This window comes from Apus apus, chromosome 7, assembly GCF_020740795.1.
Source record: "Apus apus isolate bApuApu2 chromosome 7, bApuApu2.pri.cur, whole genome shotgun sequence".
In the NCBI taxonomy this organism is placed as follows: Eukaryota; Metazoa; Chordata; class Aves; order Apodiformes; family Apodidae; genus Apus; species Apus apus.
The window spans coordinates 6732030-6752061 of NC_067288.1; the positions used below are offsets into that span (position 1 = coordinate 6732030).

A 20032-nucleotide genomic window follows, 5' to 3' on the forward strand; every position below is an offset into this window, starting at 1 on the left:
TGATGTGTAAGAAAACATGTTTTCAGAAAGACATTTTTAAGATACTTCTCCGTAAATAAGTGGATTTCAAATCACAGGTTTGTTAGTTGGAAATAAAAGGAATATGCCCACTCCCTTCCATCTTCAGGTAAGAGAAATGAGGGCATGACAGTTCAGAAGTTGGCACCAAAGGCTGCCTTGGTTTTGTTGCTTCTGTAAGCTGAGTTCCTAACAGCACCTGGAAGTCCTTGTGTGTTTTATAAGCTCCTGTTGTATTCTTCTTGAAACTTCTTATGTGACTTCTTCCATCACCCAGAAGTCCTGTCCCTGCGATCTCCCTTCTCTGTCCTTTTTGTTCCCTCCCATCCCAAGGATTGTTTGAATGCCTCCTTCTCCCTCCCTGACACCTCTTTCTCTGCAGAGATTTGGTACTATTCCATCCTGCTCTCTATGCCAAGGATTTGTTTGCCCTTCCATTCTCAGCTCCTGCCAGTAGACTTTTTTTGCCCCTGAGTCAACATTAAGAGAGTATAGGAATGAATTGAGGTGATTCAGACATTCTTCTATTAGAATGTATTAGTGACAGCCATCAGTACATTTCTTGCTCTGCAGATGTTGAGCTTTCAGATTTTTTCCATTTAGTAGAAACCTAAATGCTTTTTAGTAGAAGTGCAGACCACAGAGTAAGTTTTGCCAGAAGGCTCATATTCTCAAATAACTCTGCACATGCCATGTCCAAAGATTTTGTTTGATAGGTTGGGTGTGCTTCTGCCAATTGTGGGTACATGGTGCAAACATTTGCAGTAAGACAACGTGGAAATAAAGATAGGTTGTTGGTAAGTACAGCCTGTTCCAGAAGCAAATGAAATGTAAATCTTCAAATATTTGGGGCCGTATTTGTTTGAAAACACATAGGAAATTGCATGCCTCAATTAATGTTTGTCCTCCTTTTTTGCTTTCTGTTTTAAGTAACAAGCCAAACCCCAACCAGATCAATGTAAATAATGTCAAACCAGGAGTGGTAAATGGTACTGGAGTACAGGCACAGAACGCGGCAGCAGGACGGGCCTGTGAAAGCTGTTACAGTAAGTGACATGCCAGTGTGGCAGCTGTGCTCAGAGTGTGAGTGCTGTGCTGCAAACAGTTCATGTAAAATCTCTGTTGTGGTGGGGGGTGGGAGAGAAGGCTTTGGAAGGGTGGGAGGACAGAATTTGACATACCAGCATTTAAGTAAAGTTTTGTTGTGGGTTGGTTGTTTGGTTTTTTTTTTTGGAGTTACTGGTGTTACATTAGTAAATGTAATTACTAAATACTTCAAGGGAGAGTTAGCAAGTGGCCTGTGTAATTGTAAGTAACTATTGAGCAAAAGCTTTCATCACCAAGGTGTGTAGTTGACAATTTTTAAATAGTAGTTTAGTACATTTCAAAATATGTAATGTCTTTGTATTTGATCTGCTGGCAGGTATAAATATACTGAGTTCTAATACTTGTCCTACTTTATGGGGATCCTTTAAAGATGCTCACGTGTAGGAATGTGTGAGAATTCGAGTCATAGATTTATCTTACATTCTTTAGTTGTAAAATTAATGTATAGGGAGTTCCTGAAGACAATCTCCCCTCCCTCTCCCATGCTCTGCAGAAGTTGTTGTCTACCAGTCTTGCAAAATAAGAGCTTTCAGTTTCATTAGCAGGGAATTTTCCCATCCTACTAGTCATTTTTTCTCTTCACATTTTAAATGGATTTTAGATGTGTAATTATTTCTGCTGAAATCCCAAGTACATTTAACAGTGGGGTGACAGTGAAGCCATCGTCAGGTTTCTAAGGTCTGTTTGAGCTTTGCACTGTCTTTGTGGGGGTTTTCTTTTGTGATGGTTTTCTTTTGTGATGGTTCTAAAGAGTGTAAGCTCTGAAAAGTGATCCTGTTTAAGGATATATATAATTTCCACCTTTGTTATCTCTAGCCACACAGTCTTACCAGTGGTATTCTTGGGGTCCCCCTAACATGCAGTGTCGCCTCTGTGCATCCTGTTGGACCTACTGGAAGAAATACGGTGGCTTGAAAATGCCAACACGGTTAGATGGGGAGAGACCAGGACCAAACCGCAATAATTTGGTAGGTATCTGTAAAGCAGACTGCTCAGTGCTCTTGCCTGGAAAGCTACGTGTCAGGGTATCTAACTGTTCTCACTGTTCTTAAATATTTAACAACAAAACAAATGCCTTCAGCCCCCATTGTTGTCCTCAGGTTTGGTATTTCATGTCTTGCAAAAGCTGGCACGTCAACTTTGACTGTAAGCAATTTGTTGCCAAGTACTCCCCTGAGAAAAAAAAAACAACAAAAACCAACATTATTTGTTTAGCAAACTAGCCATCAAACGCATGGGATAACTTAATGAAGATGGAAAAACTGAAATAGCAGTCAGTGTTTCTGGTATTCAGTTTCCATTATTTTTGCTGTAGGGGGAAGAGGACCCTTTTTTTTTTTTTTCATAAGGGGATTTGTTGTTTCCTGAAACCTGTTCCCTTTCCCAAGGCACATTCAAAATTAGATAGCTCAAATAGCTAGTGGCTTTTCAAAGATCCCTTATCTTGTTTTTCTGCTTCATCCTATTTTCTTAAATTAATCCTCCTTCCTTTTGGATAGGTTTGGGTTAGCATTGTATGAGCTGCTTTTGTTTATTATTATTTTTTCCCTTTTTTGTAAAAAACAGATTTATTGGAATTTTTTTGAGTTCAGTCTGGAAGCATCATACACTGAGCTGATTGGAGAAAGTAGCTGCATCACACAGAAGGATACTGCACACTGAACTTCAGTTGTAGATTAATTTTTTCTTCTCTTAGTCTTTGCTATCATTCCCTTTCTGTTTTTCTTTTATTTTACATCTGTCCTTTCCAGACTTCTGTTTGCCTCTGTAGCTACCTAATTGCTGAGATAACTGCCAGATTTTATCTACCTTATACCTCTTATTTGTTAATTTAAAAAGATGTAAATAGTCAGAAAGGGGAAAACCTCATTCTCCCCAAGCTGAAATGTCCTCCTATTTTGCATCTGTGGGCAGGTTTGAGATAACAAGGTACTACTTTCATTATTTTATTGGTTGATTTAGTTGCTTTTCATGAAGAAATGCTACTTTTTCTCTCTGTTGTAGATAAATCTTTCAGTATTATTCTTTATTACATGCAGGGAATATTTGACAGCTCTGTAAATGAATTCGTTAAGTTCAGAATAAGAATTAAAACAACTTTGGAACTTTGAGACAAAAACATTCTTGCATGTTGTAAGTTTGCTTTGAGAAGTTTCTGATATATATTTTAGCTATACAGCTGCTTTCTGATTTTTATCTCCCTCATACAATTGTTTTTTACAAGGAGTTTGCACTGTATATCCAGAGCAACTCTAGGCACCCAAAGTTTAAATTTCTGTTGGCTTTGTAAGTACTTTAAACATGTGATAGCATCAGGTAAGTTCTTTAGATCTGGCTCTTGGATTCCTGCTTTAAAACTTGGGACAGCACAAAAATAAGTACTTCCCTGTGAAGAGAAAAAGTTTACGTTCATTGTTTTTATCCTTTAAGATATTTTGGAAGAAAATTCCAAGTGTTGATGGGTAAGATTCGAGAAATGGGGAATAGCTGGGCTGAAAATACTTTCATCTGTAATACTGTTTCTGCCCTCATGTCTGTACATCAGTAGTTGAAAGTTATTTTATACCACATTCTTTCCCTTCTTTTAAACCGTGCTTTCTGGTAATTACTTTTTAGAAACCACATTTGTTTTTCTGTCTTTTCTAGAGTCCTCATGGTGTGCCAGTCCGGAACAGTGGGAGTCCCAAGTTTGCTATGAAGACACGACAGGCTTTCTATCTCCATACAACAAAACTGACAAGAATTGCCAGACGTTTATGCCGAGACATCCTGCGCCCCTGGCACGCTGCCAGACACCCCTACCTGCCCATTAACAGCGCAGCAATCAAAGCAGAGTGTGAGTGGGGATGCAGCTGGGACCATCTTGCAAAGGAGCCCTTGGAGATTCCTTTCTAATCAAGTTGGATTAGAAACCTTTCCAGTCGAGTTTGCATCTTCCTGCAATGCTGTCTCGCCTGTAGCTAGTGGTTTCACTGAATCTAGCTGTACTTATAGGGTGTTCTGACTGACTGCAGGCTAGACAAATAACTTTGAGCTTTCCTGTTTTAAAATATTCATGTTTGCTCTTACTTTTTGCATTCTGTGTTTGTGTCCCGTTGCCAAGACATGCTTGCAACCTGTGAAATTCCTTTGGATTGGAAAGCTCTTTCAGGACACTTGAGTTTAATTAATTTAGTTTTGCTATAATATCTCAATGTCTTTTTTCCCCTCTAAATATTTTTCTTTGTTTTACAGGCACAGCACGTTTACCTGAGGCATCAGAAAACCCATTGCTATTAAAGCAGGTGGTTCGAAAGCCTTTAGAAGCAGTGCTCCGGTATTTAGGTATTAAAAAAGCCCAACACCACCAAACACAAAAACCCAATACCAAACAAAAAACCCTAGCTAATTCTGCTAAACACTCCTTTTTCAATTTGGTTCTGCATTTTGATGCTGGCTCTGGATTCAAACATGAGAATCTTCCCGTTGACTTGTCCGTTTTCCCTTTCCTACTTCGTGTGACAGCCCTAGTGGCTCAGCAGTCCATCCTGGGCTCACAGAGCTGTATCAGAAGCTTTTTCAAGTGAAGGGAGGGATGTGTTTGCTCTGGCCATCAATGCATGTGGAGACAAGTTACCATCTGCACCTAATGTTTTGAGAACAATTGGTCCACTGTTAAACTTCTTGGGCTTTCTGGTGATAGTTGTTACACTCAGGTCCTCCAAGAAGCCTCTTGGGTTTAGGACAGTGCTGTGTCCCATGGCTTGTGAATCAGTTGCTGGCTGTTCTGTGCTGGAGCTAGACAAGGAGACTATATTTGAATTATTTGGGTTTGGTTTGTGGTTTTGGTTTTGTTTCATACACACACACATGTTTTTTGTGAGGTATTGGACCTCACCAGCTGATCTGTGGGGAAGTACTGAGTAGCTCTGTTTAGGACCTTGGTGTAAATTTTAGTCCAGGAAGAGGCCAGCTATGAGACACACCAATTCTGACTCCAAATGAATGCAAAATTATTTTCCCTAGCATTGCTGGTTGCTAGAGATACCCTGGAGACATGTCTCAGGTTATTACAGTAGGCAAATGTGAGTCTTACCACAGAAAGCTTGGTTGGACAAGTGGTACTTTGCAGGCTTCCAGATTAACAAGGAAACTGATTGCCTTTTTACTCTGAGAGGAGTTGATTTTGTTTCTTTGAACATTTTTGTTGATGAAATATTGCAAGGCTTAGGGTTTATTAAATATTTACTGCTTCTGTGTGGAGTGTTGTACTTCTGCTGTATACTAATGAGGCACACAGTCTGAGAAACCTTTCGATATGTATAGTGCAACCAAATAAAGCCAGTAAAGGGAGAAGATTTACTGGTGAATAAAATTCTGCTTTTAATACTTTTACAGAATGTAGCAGTGGTTTTTGAGATTTCATTAGTGCTGTGTCAGGGTCTCCATTTGACTGTTGAGCTGGAAGAAGGGAATGAAAGAAAGGGAGGGAGGCTGATGAACTGGTGAGAATGTATTTTTGGAGTTGTTGTGCTCAGTGTGCTTTAAGTTATATGTTACTTGGCTGTTGGGGCTGTGAGCAGCTTCCATTTGCTGTTGCTTGTAACTTTCTCTACAGGGTGTGCTTGATCTGCACTGTGGCCAAAAGTTTGAAATCAGACTCTTGAGTGTTCTTTATGGTGGTGCTTTGAATCCTTACTTGTTTGGCCAGTTGAATTTTTACAAACCTTGCAAAATTGGAAAAGTCAAAATTTCCCCAGAGTTTAGGGGTGTTGCATGGCTGCTCAAAGATGGCTTTTATATAGAGCACCTCTGAAGTTATCCCAAATTGTCAGAGAATAGTGTTTTGGAAATAGATACAAAATGCTTTTGTTATTAGCTCTTAATTTAGGATGATATGATATTATGACATTGGTTTTAACATCTTTAGTAGAGGTGGATTCCTAAATATGCTTTAAATGATTTCTGTAAATAGCAATCTCCAGTCAAAACTATTGACTGAGCTAGTTTGTATATAAGGGGAGGTACACTTGTTCACCTTGGAAGTTTGCAGGTTGTTTTCAGATGTATAATTCTGGTATCACCACTAATAAAAACCCCCACCTTGCTGTTTTACAACAGAGTCTCATCCGTGTCCTCCGAAACCAGATCCTGCAAAGAGCTTGTCCAGTTCTCTCAACAATCTGACTCCTGCTAAGTTTACACCTGTCATTAATAATGGGTCCCCAACTATCCTGGGAAAAAGAAGTTATGAACAACACAATGGAATGGATGGTAAATATTTTTCTGCAAAATGTATATAGTCTATATAGGCTTTTTCTTCTGTCCTTTTGGTATATAAGAAGATTATTTGAAACTATAGTTCTATATATAAATTCCAAGTTTCCTATTCTTGAAGGAAGTTAATTTTTTCCTTTTTTAAAAGTCACTTGTCCTGTTTCTCCTCCTGGGTGAGACACGTGATGTGTTCTGCCTGGGTGTTGCATGCACATAAAGCTGCTGTGCAAGTGGAACTCTGTCTTGCAAGTGGGATAGTGAAGGAGAAACTTCCCTTCAATTTTTAAACGAGTACAATGAGGAAAACCTTAATAGCTTTCTCCAGTCATGTTTCTTTTTTCTTTGGAGGTTTACAGCTTTTTAATTTGTAGGTAGTAGCTGTGTAGTTCCCAGGTGGCTTTCAAATGGTCTTAATGAGAGTGAGAGCATGGAGGGTAGCTCTCCTTAACAGGGGAAAGGAATAGTTGGTTTCATGGTAACTCTGAGCAGGGAGGGAGATACAGAGAATCTTTCTTATTTTTTTTACCTTTTTTTACCTTTGATTTTAACTTTACATGTGGCTTATCTAAAATATAGTTACAAACACTTAATATCTTATTATTTGTGTTTTAAGATTAAGAACTTTTTAAACTGCTGCTGTTCAGGTTGCTGATGTGATGTTTTTCTCTTTTCTGTTCACTTGTGCTCTATCAGGCAACATGAAGAAGCGCCTGTTGATGCCTAGCAGGGGTAAGACCTTGAAGCTGCGCTCAGCTTATGCTAGGAGAGTGATTTTTAGTTTCATCTGCTGGCTTGTCTGTGCTTTGTGGCTAATGAGTCTGTGTGCACCTTCTCTGTTGATGTCTAAGTGTTCCTTGGGTAACCATTTCCACCCATGGTCATGCTGCTCACCTTCCAGGCTTTTCACATGCTGATGACAAGTCGTACAGCCGTACTGAAGACATGAAGTGAAATGCTCAGAATTGATTACTAATTCCTCAAGTTGAGAGAACAGTTTTCTAGCAGCTTTGTGAAACTGCTGAAAGCTGTGATGGTTGGTTTGAAACTAGGTGTTGCCTCACTGTTTGAAATCCAAGTTTCAAGTGTCCTGAATGACTTTGAATTCACATCGACCCAAAGAAATAGAAGACAGTATTCACACTGAATTCCAAGTCCAAGCCTTTATATTTTCCACAGTGTGTGGACAGTCTCACCAGTGAGAGACTGTCTGCATGTTCTCTACTTGCAGTAGAAATGGTTTTCAAAATTTCAAAAATTAATCTGTTCTGACTAATGAATAAACCTCAGAAGCTTTAGTTTGTGATAATGCAGGAAACATACATAAGATGTCACTTAAACAAATTCAGTACAACAGACCAATTTTGAATAGTTAGGATATACAAATGTCATTGTGAGACAGGCAAGCACAAGGTTAAGCCTACGTGTTACCATGAAGTGGCCCACACTGCATGCCCTGATGTTAAGCTTTGTGGTTAATGGCTGATGCAGTGGATGACTGTTATCAATATTTATTCACATGCATGCATATATAAGTGCATGTGGAGAATACAGTAAGAATGAAGACGGTGATTGTTCTACTGTCTTGCTCTCTTTAAGAATTTACACCTTGATCTTGTGTTGCTGAGTTTTTAATGTGCTTTGTAAGTTTGGTGCTTTGAGAAGAATAACAACACCCTGCTGCCTGGGGTCAGTTTGGCTTCCTGGGAAGCTTTGCTCAATAATGAGGGATGTGGAGTAGCTCACTGAATTTCCACAGCTGCTAGTGATAACCTGCCTGCTGCTCCCTGCTGAAAGTCCTCATCAGCAAGGGAACTATTGAGCCACTCAGCAGTTGAGACACTTCTGAAGCTCTGAGATGTTGTGGCCTTCAGGCTCTCTCTGCTTAGAGTGCTGGGTTTGATAACCTGAGTCTATTTACTTACTGGAAATGGAATATTCTTGTTCTAGTGTTTTAAAATACCTGTCTGCTGGTGCACTTATGTGATTAGATTCATTTCAGTCATAGCTGTTGCTGTAACACTTTGCAAAAAGAAGATTTTGGTCAAATACCTGTTCACACTGCTCAGAATGTGTTTCTCTGAAGCAAACGTCTGTAGTTGTGCAGGAGCTGGCTCCCACCAAGTACTTTGCTGCTTTATCTGCTCACTCTGTTCTCAGCCAGCCACTGAAATACTTGGCATAGTCCTTGTTCCTATAACTACTAGGTAGCAGAGTACAAATCAGTCCCAGAATCGGTTCACCTGCTGGGATAGTGAGTGTTAACTGGATATTCTTGTGAGCAGTTCAGCTTAAACTCGTTGGTTGAGATTTATTTATGAATGGAAAATACTTGTCATGCTGCAATTTCGACATCTGGAATATTTTCTAACCCTGGGTTGCTGGAATCTTTGCTGAGACAGAGAGGGAAGGGAACCACCTGCAAGAGAAGCAAGATTTAAAGAACTTGGATGAACATCTGCTGAGCACAAGGAAACAGAAGTTTGGTGGAGCTGTTTCTGGCCTGGAGCTTGTTTGTGTGCCAGTGCCACTTAGCACTGGTTCCCAGTTGCCTTGCGTGTGATCTGGTAAGCTTTGTTGGCTCTGGGCATGGCTACTGCCAGTTTCCTGTACTGTGCCAGCAGTGGCAACGTGGTGCTGAGACTTCCCTTGGCCCTGGATGGAGCCATACAGGCTTATTAGTTTAGGGGGCTGCTGGTGGGAAGGGAGAGCAGGAAGTCAGAGGAGAGGAAGAGCACAAGATGGAACTGTTGTGAAGAAGGAGTAAATAGCAGCAGAGTGGTGAAGCCATGTGACCAGAATTTGGGAGCCAATAAGTTAGTATAAAAGGACTGAAATAAACTCATACATCCAGAATGACTGATTTTTGGATTGTAACTGACCAAAATAGAAGAAAACTATTAATGAGAGTAAAACTGAATTCTTATAACCAGGCAGATTCTTCATTTACGTAGCTCCTATAGATACTATGGGAAATCATGGGGTTTTGTTTTGGTTTTTGTTGTTCCTCTCCCCTTAGTGATATGTGGTGGCACATTGGCTGGGTTAGGACATTGTAGTCCTGTAAAAGAAAGCTGGTGTTAAGGCAACTGCTCAGAGAGCTTTAAAATACTATTTGTGCAAAAGTTAAGGTGCAGGAAGAGACTTTCCTCACTTATATTGAGATACGTTTTCAGGGGGATGTTAACTTATTTCAATGTTATATGAATTATCCAGAATTTTTTTTTGCTTCCTGCTGACGTGCTTTGTCTGTAGCATATGGAAGATATCTTATGGTTTGTACAGGTCACAGTGTCAAAGTCTCTGATACATGACAGTGGATAACTAGTATGTTGGGCTTTAGCTGGTGATAGAAGCCTTTTGGTGGAGGGCTGTTGCTTCCTAACTCATGGGTGAAGTATGTATGCTGTAAATTATGGCTAGTTGCTGAGCTGATTGCATGAGATGAGTTTGTAAGGCCTTCCTCATGGCCAGATCATAAAGCAATATAAATTCAAGAGATTGCTTTGCAGGGAATTGGCCAAGTAGCAGTTTGTATTTTTGCTTAGTGGAAAGCATTAAGATCCATGTTTATTTTTATATATATATATATATATTGATGGCCAGGTTTCTAAGGCTTTTAAGTTGCCGTGGCACCTGCTGCCTTCATTTAGAATTAGGCTGTTTTAACATTGCTGAAAGTTGAACTGTTCATGTAGGTTTTTGGGGCATTCCCTCTGACAGCATTGCTGGGAGATTTTAATCTGAGGGTCTTCCACCCCTTGGTGTCTAGGACAATGGGTGGTCAGTGCTCAGATTTCAGCCCTCAGAAAAGTTAATTAGTGAAGAATCTTGATGGACATTCCTGTGTAAATAGAAACACCATTCCTAAAAGTGTCCAAATGGTGATAGGGTGGAGGGGTTGGAGGTGGAAAATCACTTAGTCTGTCTTAGGGTTGGTCAGGTTGAACTCTATGTGAAGAGAGGGGTAGTAATGGTAAAAAAGGAAAGGCTGGGAAAAGAGGAACCTTGGTGGTGAGATATCAGGGAAGAAGAAGAAAGGGGACTTGTTAGTTGGTTGCAGCCAGAGCTAGTTAAAACTACTTATGCTGAACACTTTATAAGAGTACTTCAGCTTTTCCTTTGCAATTTTTTATTAATTTTTTTGCTTTTTCTCTTTCTACTGTAACTCCAGTTGGGTATCTTTAACTTTCCTTTTTCTGAATCATCCCTTCTTAACCCTGGAGAGCTGAGCTTTTTCGGGTTTTGAATATGATTAGTCTGGCCAGGCACCTAGAGTTTGGTGCTTGAATTCCAAGAACATGAAAATATTCTTAATCTTGTCTCTCTCTTCTCTCTCCATTCTATTTCATAAGAAGGGTGTAGTCCTATAATCTGTTTTGCTTTCCTCTTTTCATTTTCATTGCATTGGAGGCATGATTATGCATACAGTGGTCTTCCCAGCCCTCCTTCAGCATTAGGTTAGCATGGACAAACTCCTGCAGATTCCTATTTTTGAAGCATGAAAAGCACATGGAGTCCCATAAGCTGTAGAATACAGTGAGATGTTAAAAATGTATTAGTTTATTGCTTTTTCACTAACACTCTGGAGCTTGGTTAACAAGATCTGCCATGAAACTTCCTCTAGAAATATACAGGTAATATTTTACATCCTGGACCCTGTTTATTTTTCTCCTTACAGCTATCCAGTATAGGGTCTGTGTGATACTTGTCTATGCAAATTCCTACTGGGGAAGAGGAGGAAGCATTGTTAGATTACTTTTCCCCCTCTCTTTTATACCATGTTAGCTTTCATCTAATCAAATTTGTTTTTCAGGGTCATCACATGCGCTCTAAAGTTGGCAGAAAGGGAGAGAACATGAATGAGTAGCTGAAATAAAGGGAAGGCTTTTCCTGGCAACAAACTTGCACTGATATAGTGGTAGTGGATCAAATGCTGAAAATTGGAGAGGGTTTATAGAAGAGCCATGAAAATGGTGAAAGGACTGGAAAGCACATTGTATAATGGAAAATGCTTTTATCAAAGTGGAAGTTGTAGATGTTTGTCTTTGCTGACAGGAGCAGCAGAAGTCTAATAATAGAGGGCTTTTTAGTCTAGCTGGGAATGGAATAATGAGCTGCAGTAGCCAGAAGGTACAGCAGAAAAACTTTGGCTGGAAACAAGCTGCAGATTTTTGAGTGAGGTTAATTAACTGTTGCAATACCTTGCTTCTGCTGCTGGGGATTTCTAAACCAAAATGGAATGTTGATCTAGTTTAATGTGTTCAGGTTCATAGTTTCTTACCTCCTTATGGGGAAACGTGAATGAAATCCTAGAACTAGAACTATTCATCAGCCTACCATGGCATTAGTTTAATTATTAAGAGATGATCATGAAAGTGAAAATACTGTTCTTGATTAAATAAACATTTATCCAGTTGAGAATATGTGGAAATTCTCCAGCATCAGCTATGGAGGTGATTATCTCAAAAGTTTTTTCTGGCTAACTTGGATCTTGTCGAGAATTTGGACTTACCTGTATGCATGAATTGCATTAAAATTCTGCCTTTATCAGCAGTGGCCCCTGGCTGCCCTTCCTAAGTAGAGGGTAACCAGCTGAAGGAAATCTGCCCATCCAGGAATGACTACAAACAGCAGGGAGTATTGGTCCTTCAATGATTAATGTGCTCCATGGGGTACTGGGGAAAACTCCTGGCTTTAGCTATTGATATCCAGACCAGAGTAATTCTGACTAGTATCAAGAGAGAAAATGTTCAGTGCTTCATAAAGGAATGGCTATTTCTTGCCAGCAGCAGCACAGCTGGGAAGAATGACAAGTTGCTTGAAATGTTTTTTTGGAGACCCCAGGAGCTGTGTGCCTGTGCAACTTCTTACTTTAGATTATATGCCAAAAGTACATCTTATTTTTGAGAATTGTACTTAGGATTTTGTATTCTGATGTTAAGTGAAACATTTTTCACTTGCCTTCAGCTTAGCCATGATACTGTGATTAGTTTCTTTTAGTGTTAGGGAGAAAGATCTGGAAATTAAATCAGGAGATGAGCATTATGCTTTATGAACCAGCTAGTGTAAACCATTTCATTTGAGGGATGACATGGAGTAAGATGTAAATGTTGGTCTGAATGAGAGTGCATATGGGAGGCAATGGTAGGAAACAGGCATAATTAATATGAGAGGAAATGGATGCATAAAAATGCAAGAGCAGAATTGTACTAATACTACAAAGCCTGAATTTGTAATTGAGTGGAATCACTGTGTGATACACATATGTCTACACACACACATATATATATGTATATGATGTGCAATACTCCCAATTTTAGGAACAGTGAATAATTCAGAGGTTTCTAGTTTACATAGCTCAGGTCAGCAAATCCTAAAGCAGTGAGGTGCATGGTTTTGTCACATCTGTTTTTAACCACTTGGTGTGTTTCAGCCAGACAGAATTACCCTGGTGCTCTTTCAGGGTTGCAGATGGAGGGTATCGATTCACCCCACACCAAGACAGATTACGTCTCTGCCTTCTCAACATACTTGTCCAAGGGTTGCTACTAACTCATCATAGTTGGATGTCACTGCTCAGAATGTATTAGTAGGGTCCTTGAGGTACTTATAGCAGAACGCACAGGTTTGCATGAACAAACATACCTCTGAGATGTGGAGCAACTTAATGTGAACTGTCAGACCAAGCATTTTAGGAAGTACTGTCCAAACACAAGATTAATGGGGTTAGTGAAAGGAGGTGGGTAATGAACCACTAATGCAAAATTACAGCTCTTCTTTGTGGAATCTCTCATTTGTAGTTAGTGTTCAATGTTGTCTTGGGTTTATCTGTCCAACAGAGATCTGTGATCACTTCTGTGTTTCATTACAACCAAACCAGTCTGTGTTTCTGTATTTGTTGCATGGGGTTGGGCTATTGTATTCTGAACTGTGTGAATCTTTCCTTTTTTAAACTTTAAATCTTTTTTTTCCTTTTTCTTTGCCAATCTTGGTAGGAACTTACTTAGGTAAGTAAATTGCAATTTTAACATTGTTTTTGTGTACAACAGAATTTAATAAAATGTTAGTGTAGGTCGTGTTTGATACAATTTAAGCTTTGTTCTGCTTGTTGCACTTCAATTCCTTAGAGTTTCTAGCCTTTGTTAGGAGGTGGACACTCAATCTGCTCACAGCAGTAACACACTCTTGGCTGTTTAAAAAAGAGAAGGGTACTGAAGCCTTCCTGTTTACAAAGACTATGTGTGTATATGTCAACTCACAGAGACTACTTCAAGTGAACCAGTAACTTGGAAGTGAAATTCTTGTTCATCAAGCCTCATTCATGCATGAATTCTTACACTTTTTTTTTAGCTTGCTCACAAATGTGGTACTCTTGATGTTTTTGTTACTGCTGGGAAGGATGGAATCCTAGGAGGAGAATTACTCTAGGAAAAGGAAAATACACATGAAGATTGTATGGGTTTTTTAAAGCAGTGTCTCTTAGTGTTGTAAGCTTGCTGGCTGTGAAAGTGTGTGAAGATCTCTGCATTCATTGTGACTCAAGACATGCTTATGAATCTTAGTGTATGTTGCATGTTCTGCATGATACTTCTTCAGTAAACGGAAGTTAAAAACAAAACACCATCTGGGACTAATTGCTTGGTTAAACCTGATTGGTTTAGGAGGGAAAAAAAACATTTATTATGTTAACATGAGATGAAGATACCACGTTTTTGTGTGTGATGGATATGCTGAAGATTTGAGTTAGTAATTTCTAGGAAATACAAGTTTAAAACTCCAAGTTATGTCAGGTGGCTGGAGGCTGGGCTACTCATTTTTCTTGGTGCTGGGGGCAGCTCTTTAAACACTTCTTGTGCCAAACTATGAAATTATCTGTAAATACACAGGCAACAGTGTTTCTGTTCAGGCAAGTACTGGAAGATTTCTACCCAAGTAGAAAAGTGGCCATGGCTGGTGCTTATCCTCCAGCTTGTTGGTGCTTGCTTGTAGTAACTTCCTGAAAATATCCCTGCACACGAGTGTCTATTGGGCACGCTGCTGAGGGTTTAGGCTCTCCAGCTTTTTTGTATGGCTGGTTTGTATTGTGTGGAGTTGGCAGAAACCCACAACAAAACAGGTTAAATTTGAGTGGTGGGAGTAATTTTTGAATGCTAATTCAGATGCTGAGGATCTCTTGCTGGACTCGAAGGGCATGGGACTGGATTAGCAAAGAGCATGCACATCTGCCCTCAGGCTTCCAGTGAGACCAGATGTACGGGTTTGCTTCCCACTGGAAAATCAGACTCCCCCATTCCACTCTGTGTTGGCTGGTGCCAACTATTTCTTACTCCCACAGCGTGCTCTTGGGAGCTCTAGTTGCTGCAGGAAGTTAAAGGTTGAGTATTCTCTCTTTTTTTTTTTAAATAAAACTGAAAGCGATAGATCCAAGTGAAGTGAGGTGGTTACATGAGAAGAAACAGGTTGGCTGGGTGAGAGGTGGTTCCCCCACATCCCCAAAAGACAAAGCCAAGCTACAAAGTAACAGACTTTATTTGCTGTTTGTGATAGTCCTTCCCCACCTGTGTTTTTTTTGGGTGAACGTATATGAACATATCTAGTGTGCAGCTTTGATACTTCAAGAATGAAAGGGTCATTAGGGCATAGTAACCTGCTGTGACTGGTTTTGAGCCAAAATCTCAGTAATAGTGCTTGTGCTTGAGGAACAGCTCTGAGATCTTTGTCACTAAGCTGTGCTGAGTGGAGGTGTGCTTTGAGGGCGTCGGTCTCCGTACTGGGATTAGTTGTTTTATTGCCATTTCACTAACAAGGTGGAATTGTTTGTGGCAAAGGTCATCTATGCTTATCTGCAGGTAAAACCTCAACTGACCTAGTCTTGGCACTTCTCTTTATTTCAGTGTGTAGAGGAGAGTTTGGTAGAAGGTATTGAGTGGGAGGACATTTTCTAGGGCTCTGGGATGTTTTTCAGTGCTATGGAAAAAAAAATAATTGAGTTTTCAGAGTATATTTCAATTTCTTTGGCTGGGATAGAGTGGAAGGTCTGCTTAGATTCATCTTTATAGACCTTTACACTTTGTGGTTTTAGAGGTTTGGTCATCTTTTTTGTTGGAGTTTTTTTGGCCTTATTTGGATGAGTTTAGTGTTGTTTCTATGTACATGGAGCTATTTAAATTCAAGCAGTTGGACCTTGGATGTCATTGGAGGGAATATTCACACTTTCTACCTTGTGGCTTCTCTAGACATTCCTCCATGAAATTAAGTTAAATACAAGGTTGTTGTTTTTTTTTCCTGTAGAGGAGCTGCCAGAACCCTGTTGGATTTTGCTTCTGGTTTATATTCAAATGCTGTCCTGCTTTCATAAAGTGCTAGTGGATGCAAGTGTGAGAGAAGTCTCTCTCAGACCTTAGATCTGTGAAAATGGAGCAAGCACCTCAGGGAGGACCAAGTTCCATGTGGTCAGTTAGCTGTCTCTACCACTCCTCACCCAGAGACAGAGGATTGGGTTAGTTCTTAGGGCTGCCTGTCTTGCAGACCTCATCTCTTGCACACAAGCCACCAAAAACTTGAGGGTGAGAATCCACTGTTCTCTGTACAGATGGATGATGTTGACTTGACAGCTGTTCTGCTGGGGGTTACAGATGTTACACTGTCTCTCTGCATCTCTTTGGCCACAGCGGGTCAAAGTTGCACATTTAGTAGCAGTGCTTCAGCTGCATATGTTTTCAGTGTGTTTTTAATTGCAAATCAAGGTAGTCTATTTAGTGTCTGGTTTGGTATTTATTCTTTCAAACTCCAGTTATCAAAGTGTGACTAAAGGGAAAATTCACAGGTAACTAAAATTGATATGCTAATTGATAACCTTATTATTGTGATAGCAAGAGAATAAATTGTACTGAAATTGTACCTTTGTGTCCTATTTTACTGGAGCAAAAAGTTGCATTGGCATCTTTGTCCTAGAAGTTACAGCTTAGGGGTGAGATGTGTCCCTGTTGTAATCACTGGTTCTTTTGCTTTTTGAGGGCTCTGAAGTTTTGGGGCTCAGAGTAGGTAGTTCTGCTCAGCCTTCACTCAAGTTTTTGTCAGCCTCAACATCTCTTCTCACTGTAGAATATTCTGGGTTAGTTCTGGTGCTCAGGACTAGCAAGCACTCTTTGTTGTTTGTTGTATAGCCAGCAATAGTCTTTGCAGCAGCCATAATCAACTGCTTCTGCAGGCCAGTCTTTTCTGGCATCAAGAATGTTCTTCACACAAGAAAAGAGCTGATCTGGAGTGTGGATCAAATGAAATGTGTGGCTTCAATCCAGGGATTAGCGTCAGTTGATTTACATCTCTCCGAACTCCTGTGAATGGAGAAAATAATATCTTTCTGTTACAGAAAGAGGAAGAAAAGACAAGTGCTAGAGCTTAGCTCTGAAGCCACCAGATTCAGGTTGCATCCTGCTGGCTGTGCTGTTTCTCAGCATCCGTGGAGCTCTTTGTCCATCCATCTCAAACAGCTGCTCACAGCTGTGTTTTGGATATGATTGCTGCTCCCCTGAAAAAGGGGTGATTATCTGGCGCCTACGTTGCCTTTGTGAGCGTCCAAAGGTTGTTACTGGTCTTCTTGCTTGGAGCCTAGTACATCTGTCCCACATATTTGATGGGAATCTTCCTGGCAGCCATTTCTTAATCTCTGTGGAGATTTAGGCACAAAAATGCTGCAAAAATTGAAACTATGTGTCTTCATGTTTGAAGCAGCTAACAGCATACACCTACGCAGAATGGAAAATACACTTGGTAGAAGCTGTTGATTTTAATGTGCTGGCATGATACTCAGGGCTCAGAAATTGTCCCCATTTTGCCTTCTTCCCTCCTAATACTTTGCTGTGCCATGTATTTCCTGGCATATCTGTGAGTACCTTGTGTTTGGTTTTACCAAGGAGAATCTCAAGGAATCTTTTGGGAGTTACAGAGCTGTAAAAGTCCATTCTTGCAGGATTCTCGATAAGTTTTGCTGTTTCATCCCAGCTTGACTCACTGGCAATGGGAAGTTTCAAAAGTCAAGCTGGGAAGCTTTCTATAAATATGGAAGCAGAATTCATACTGATGATTCTGTAGCCAGCAACAGCATTTGCTGATGCCTGCCCTGTTGGATTTGGTACCTGTTGGATTTGATGTACTGATGTTTTGGTTCTCAGCCAAGAGGAGCTGAGAAGGATGGTTTGGTGCACTGATGTTAATGGAACGGTGGTTTCTGGGAGCATGCATCTTAGAAAACTCAAAGGTGCTAACAAAAAGGTTTATTAGGTCTCCCAGTCCATTCTGTGCTGGATCTTGCTGCCTTGTGGGAGCATGTCATTCTCTTGCATCGTAAGGCCTTTGTGTCCTGCAAGGTCTCATACATGTAAAGTACAGTTCAGTACCCATGCTGTGGCAGCATGGTGGGGTATCCAATAGTATAGAAATAAGCTAGTAGAATCGAGCTATTGTGCTCAGTGCTTTAGAGTGCTGTTTGTGTTACTGGAGAGGGGCTTTGTGTGATAGCTGGAGTCACTGTGCTCTGTGACTGATGGAGCTGCACCTATGGAAGCATCAACTTGTGGTAGGTTCTGCAGGTACAGTGTTTGCTAGCAGCTTGTAACTAATGTTGGAGCTGAAGAGTTCCCTGGAGATCCAAGGATGAAAGGAAAGATTTTATTTGTTTCTGTCTCAATAGTATATAATACCTTCCACATGCTCCTTCTTGATGTCAGTAAATTCCTCCAAAACAGCAGGTTTTTCCCAAGCCTTGAGGAAAACCTCAGATCTGAATGAGGAGTTTTACTTTTAGCAGTAGGTTGAAGAAAAGTGTGAGTAAATGGAGAACAGACTGAGCAAACAGGACGTGTTTTAAACATGTGGACTCTGCTCTTCAACTCACGTTGTGAAGGAAGCTCTTTTCTCAGCTACCTTTCAAGGAGGGGAGAAGTTAGTTTGGTAGACAACTCTTGTTTTAGCAAAACAACACAGTTGCAATCATAGCTGCGTGTGTTTTGACTTTGTACTTTTTTTCTGTCTTGGAAAAGCAATGGTCTTACCAGCTCTATTCTCTTTCCTGTTTGTTAGGTCTGCCTAACCACGGACAAACCAGACAAATGGTAAGAGAATGTTCATTTAACCAAAACAGGGAAAAGAGTTATTAACCCACACTAGATAGAACACCCCATTAAACCCTAGTGTTTCACGTCCGTCTTTGCTGTTTGCAGCTAGTCACACTTCCCAAGTAGTTGAAAAGTTTTAACAAAATTATTATTTTGGGGCATATGAAGTGTTGAAGTGGTTAAATACAATTTAAACCTCCAATCTGTCTCTTTATAGATATAAATGAGATTCTATTTTGAATGGAACATTTTGTTTCTGCTCATACAGAAACTGAGTGGCTGTTTATAGCAAAGTTCTGGGATGTGTTTCTAGGTAGAACATGTTTCACTGGAGGAGGAAGGTTTAAATGATGGAAGGGTTTGGTTGGATAACAGTTTATTTTTTGGGGAAGTTGGTGTGCAAGTTGTATGCTGAGGATGCTTGGGTTTTATGGTTTTGGGGGAGGGGAGGTTTTTGAGTAAAAATGATTGCTAGTCTTTCATCCATTATGCTGAGTTTTATCAAAGGACAGAAGCAACTAGCCAGTCTGATGCGTCTCTGGCAAAATGCTTTCTCATGAAGTTCACCTCTGTGAAGGGCCCAGCACAAGGGCTGTGCATCACATGTGGCTTAGGGGAGAGAAGCTCAAGCAGAAGTCTTTTTTTTTTTCCCCAAAAAAAAGATGATCTGGTGTTGATAAAGTGGAGCTTACCTCATTAGGTGAACTGCCATGAGATGTTAGTGTCAGGAGAGTCACTCTGGCGAGGGTCAGTCAGCAGCAGGTATGAGTGATGGTCCCTGAATGGTGATCACAAGCATTATTAAATCTAATAATGCTCTTGGACAGTGTGCAGGATCATGAGGGTAGGCTATAACTTAAGCATGCTAGTCTGCTTGTAATAAGGAAGCATTCATTTGGTTTGTTCCTAGAGCATCTGACATGAAGTGGTAAATTGTATTCCTCCTTGAATTCAGCTTCATTTCTTGTCACTGAGGAGACTGGCTACTTGTTTGTGTCTGCTGAATCAACCAACTCAGTGCAGTGGGGGAAATCTGTGATGACCTAACACTTTTTAGATGTTTTAGGGTGAAAACCCCGAACTGCCTTAATTTCTGGTTGCTTGATAAAGTGTGCTACTGAACGGAAAATTAAAGATCTGCTTTTCAGGATGCACCATTTGAAACAGATTGTTCTGTGCAGGTGTAGAAAAGGCAACCTGGAAGCACAGGGGTGCCCCTTCCAGGTATTTCCAAGAATTTTCTCTGGGGTTGTTTCTCTGTGCATGTGGCTCATGTGGAGGAAATACCCTTTGCAAAACTATTGAAAGGATTTTCTTGGAGAAATCTGGAGGAGTAAAAAACCCCCCAAAAAACACAAAACAAACAAAAAAAACCCAGAAAAGCCTTTTATTTGAAACCTTTTCCATAATAAACCTCAGATATAAAAGCAATTCTTGAAGTGTTTCAGTGGTCTGCTGTGGTGCCAAAGGTGTCTTTTATGACATGGAGCTGGGCAGCTAAGAACTTAAATCATTATTGCACTCGTATGTAACAG

The 20032-nt window shown here is 40.3% G+C and overlaps 1 protein-coding gene across 5 annotated transcripts in view; it reads left to right on the forward strand.

Annotated features, from left to right (window-relative positions):
• Positions 1-20032, forward strand: part of MTA1 (metastasis associated 1) — a 240216-nt gene that overhangs the window by 212915 nt on the left and 7269 nt on the right. For 2 of the 5 annotated variants that reach the window (XM_051625266.1, XM_051625265.1), the window contains 7 exons: positions 949-1064; positions 1942-2093; positions 3772-3961; positions 4360-4449; positions 6226-6378; positions 7075-7110; positions 18463-18494. In XM_051625266.1, the coding sequence (XP_051481226.1) occupies positions 949-1064; positions 1942-2093; positions 3772-3961; positions 4360-4449; positions 6226-6378; positions 7075-7110; positions 18463-18494 (769 nt within the window). Of the gene's footprint in view, positions 1-948; positions 1065-1941; positions 2094-3771; positions 3962-4359; positions 4450-6225; positions 6379-7074; positions 7111-13376; positions 18495-20032 lie in introns of those variants that run through there. The other 3 variants (XM_051625268.1, XM_051625267.1, XM_051625269.1) reach the window with 3 other exon arrangements.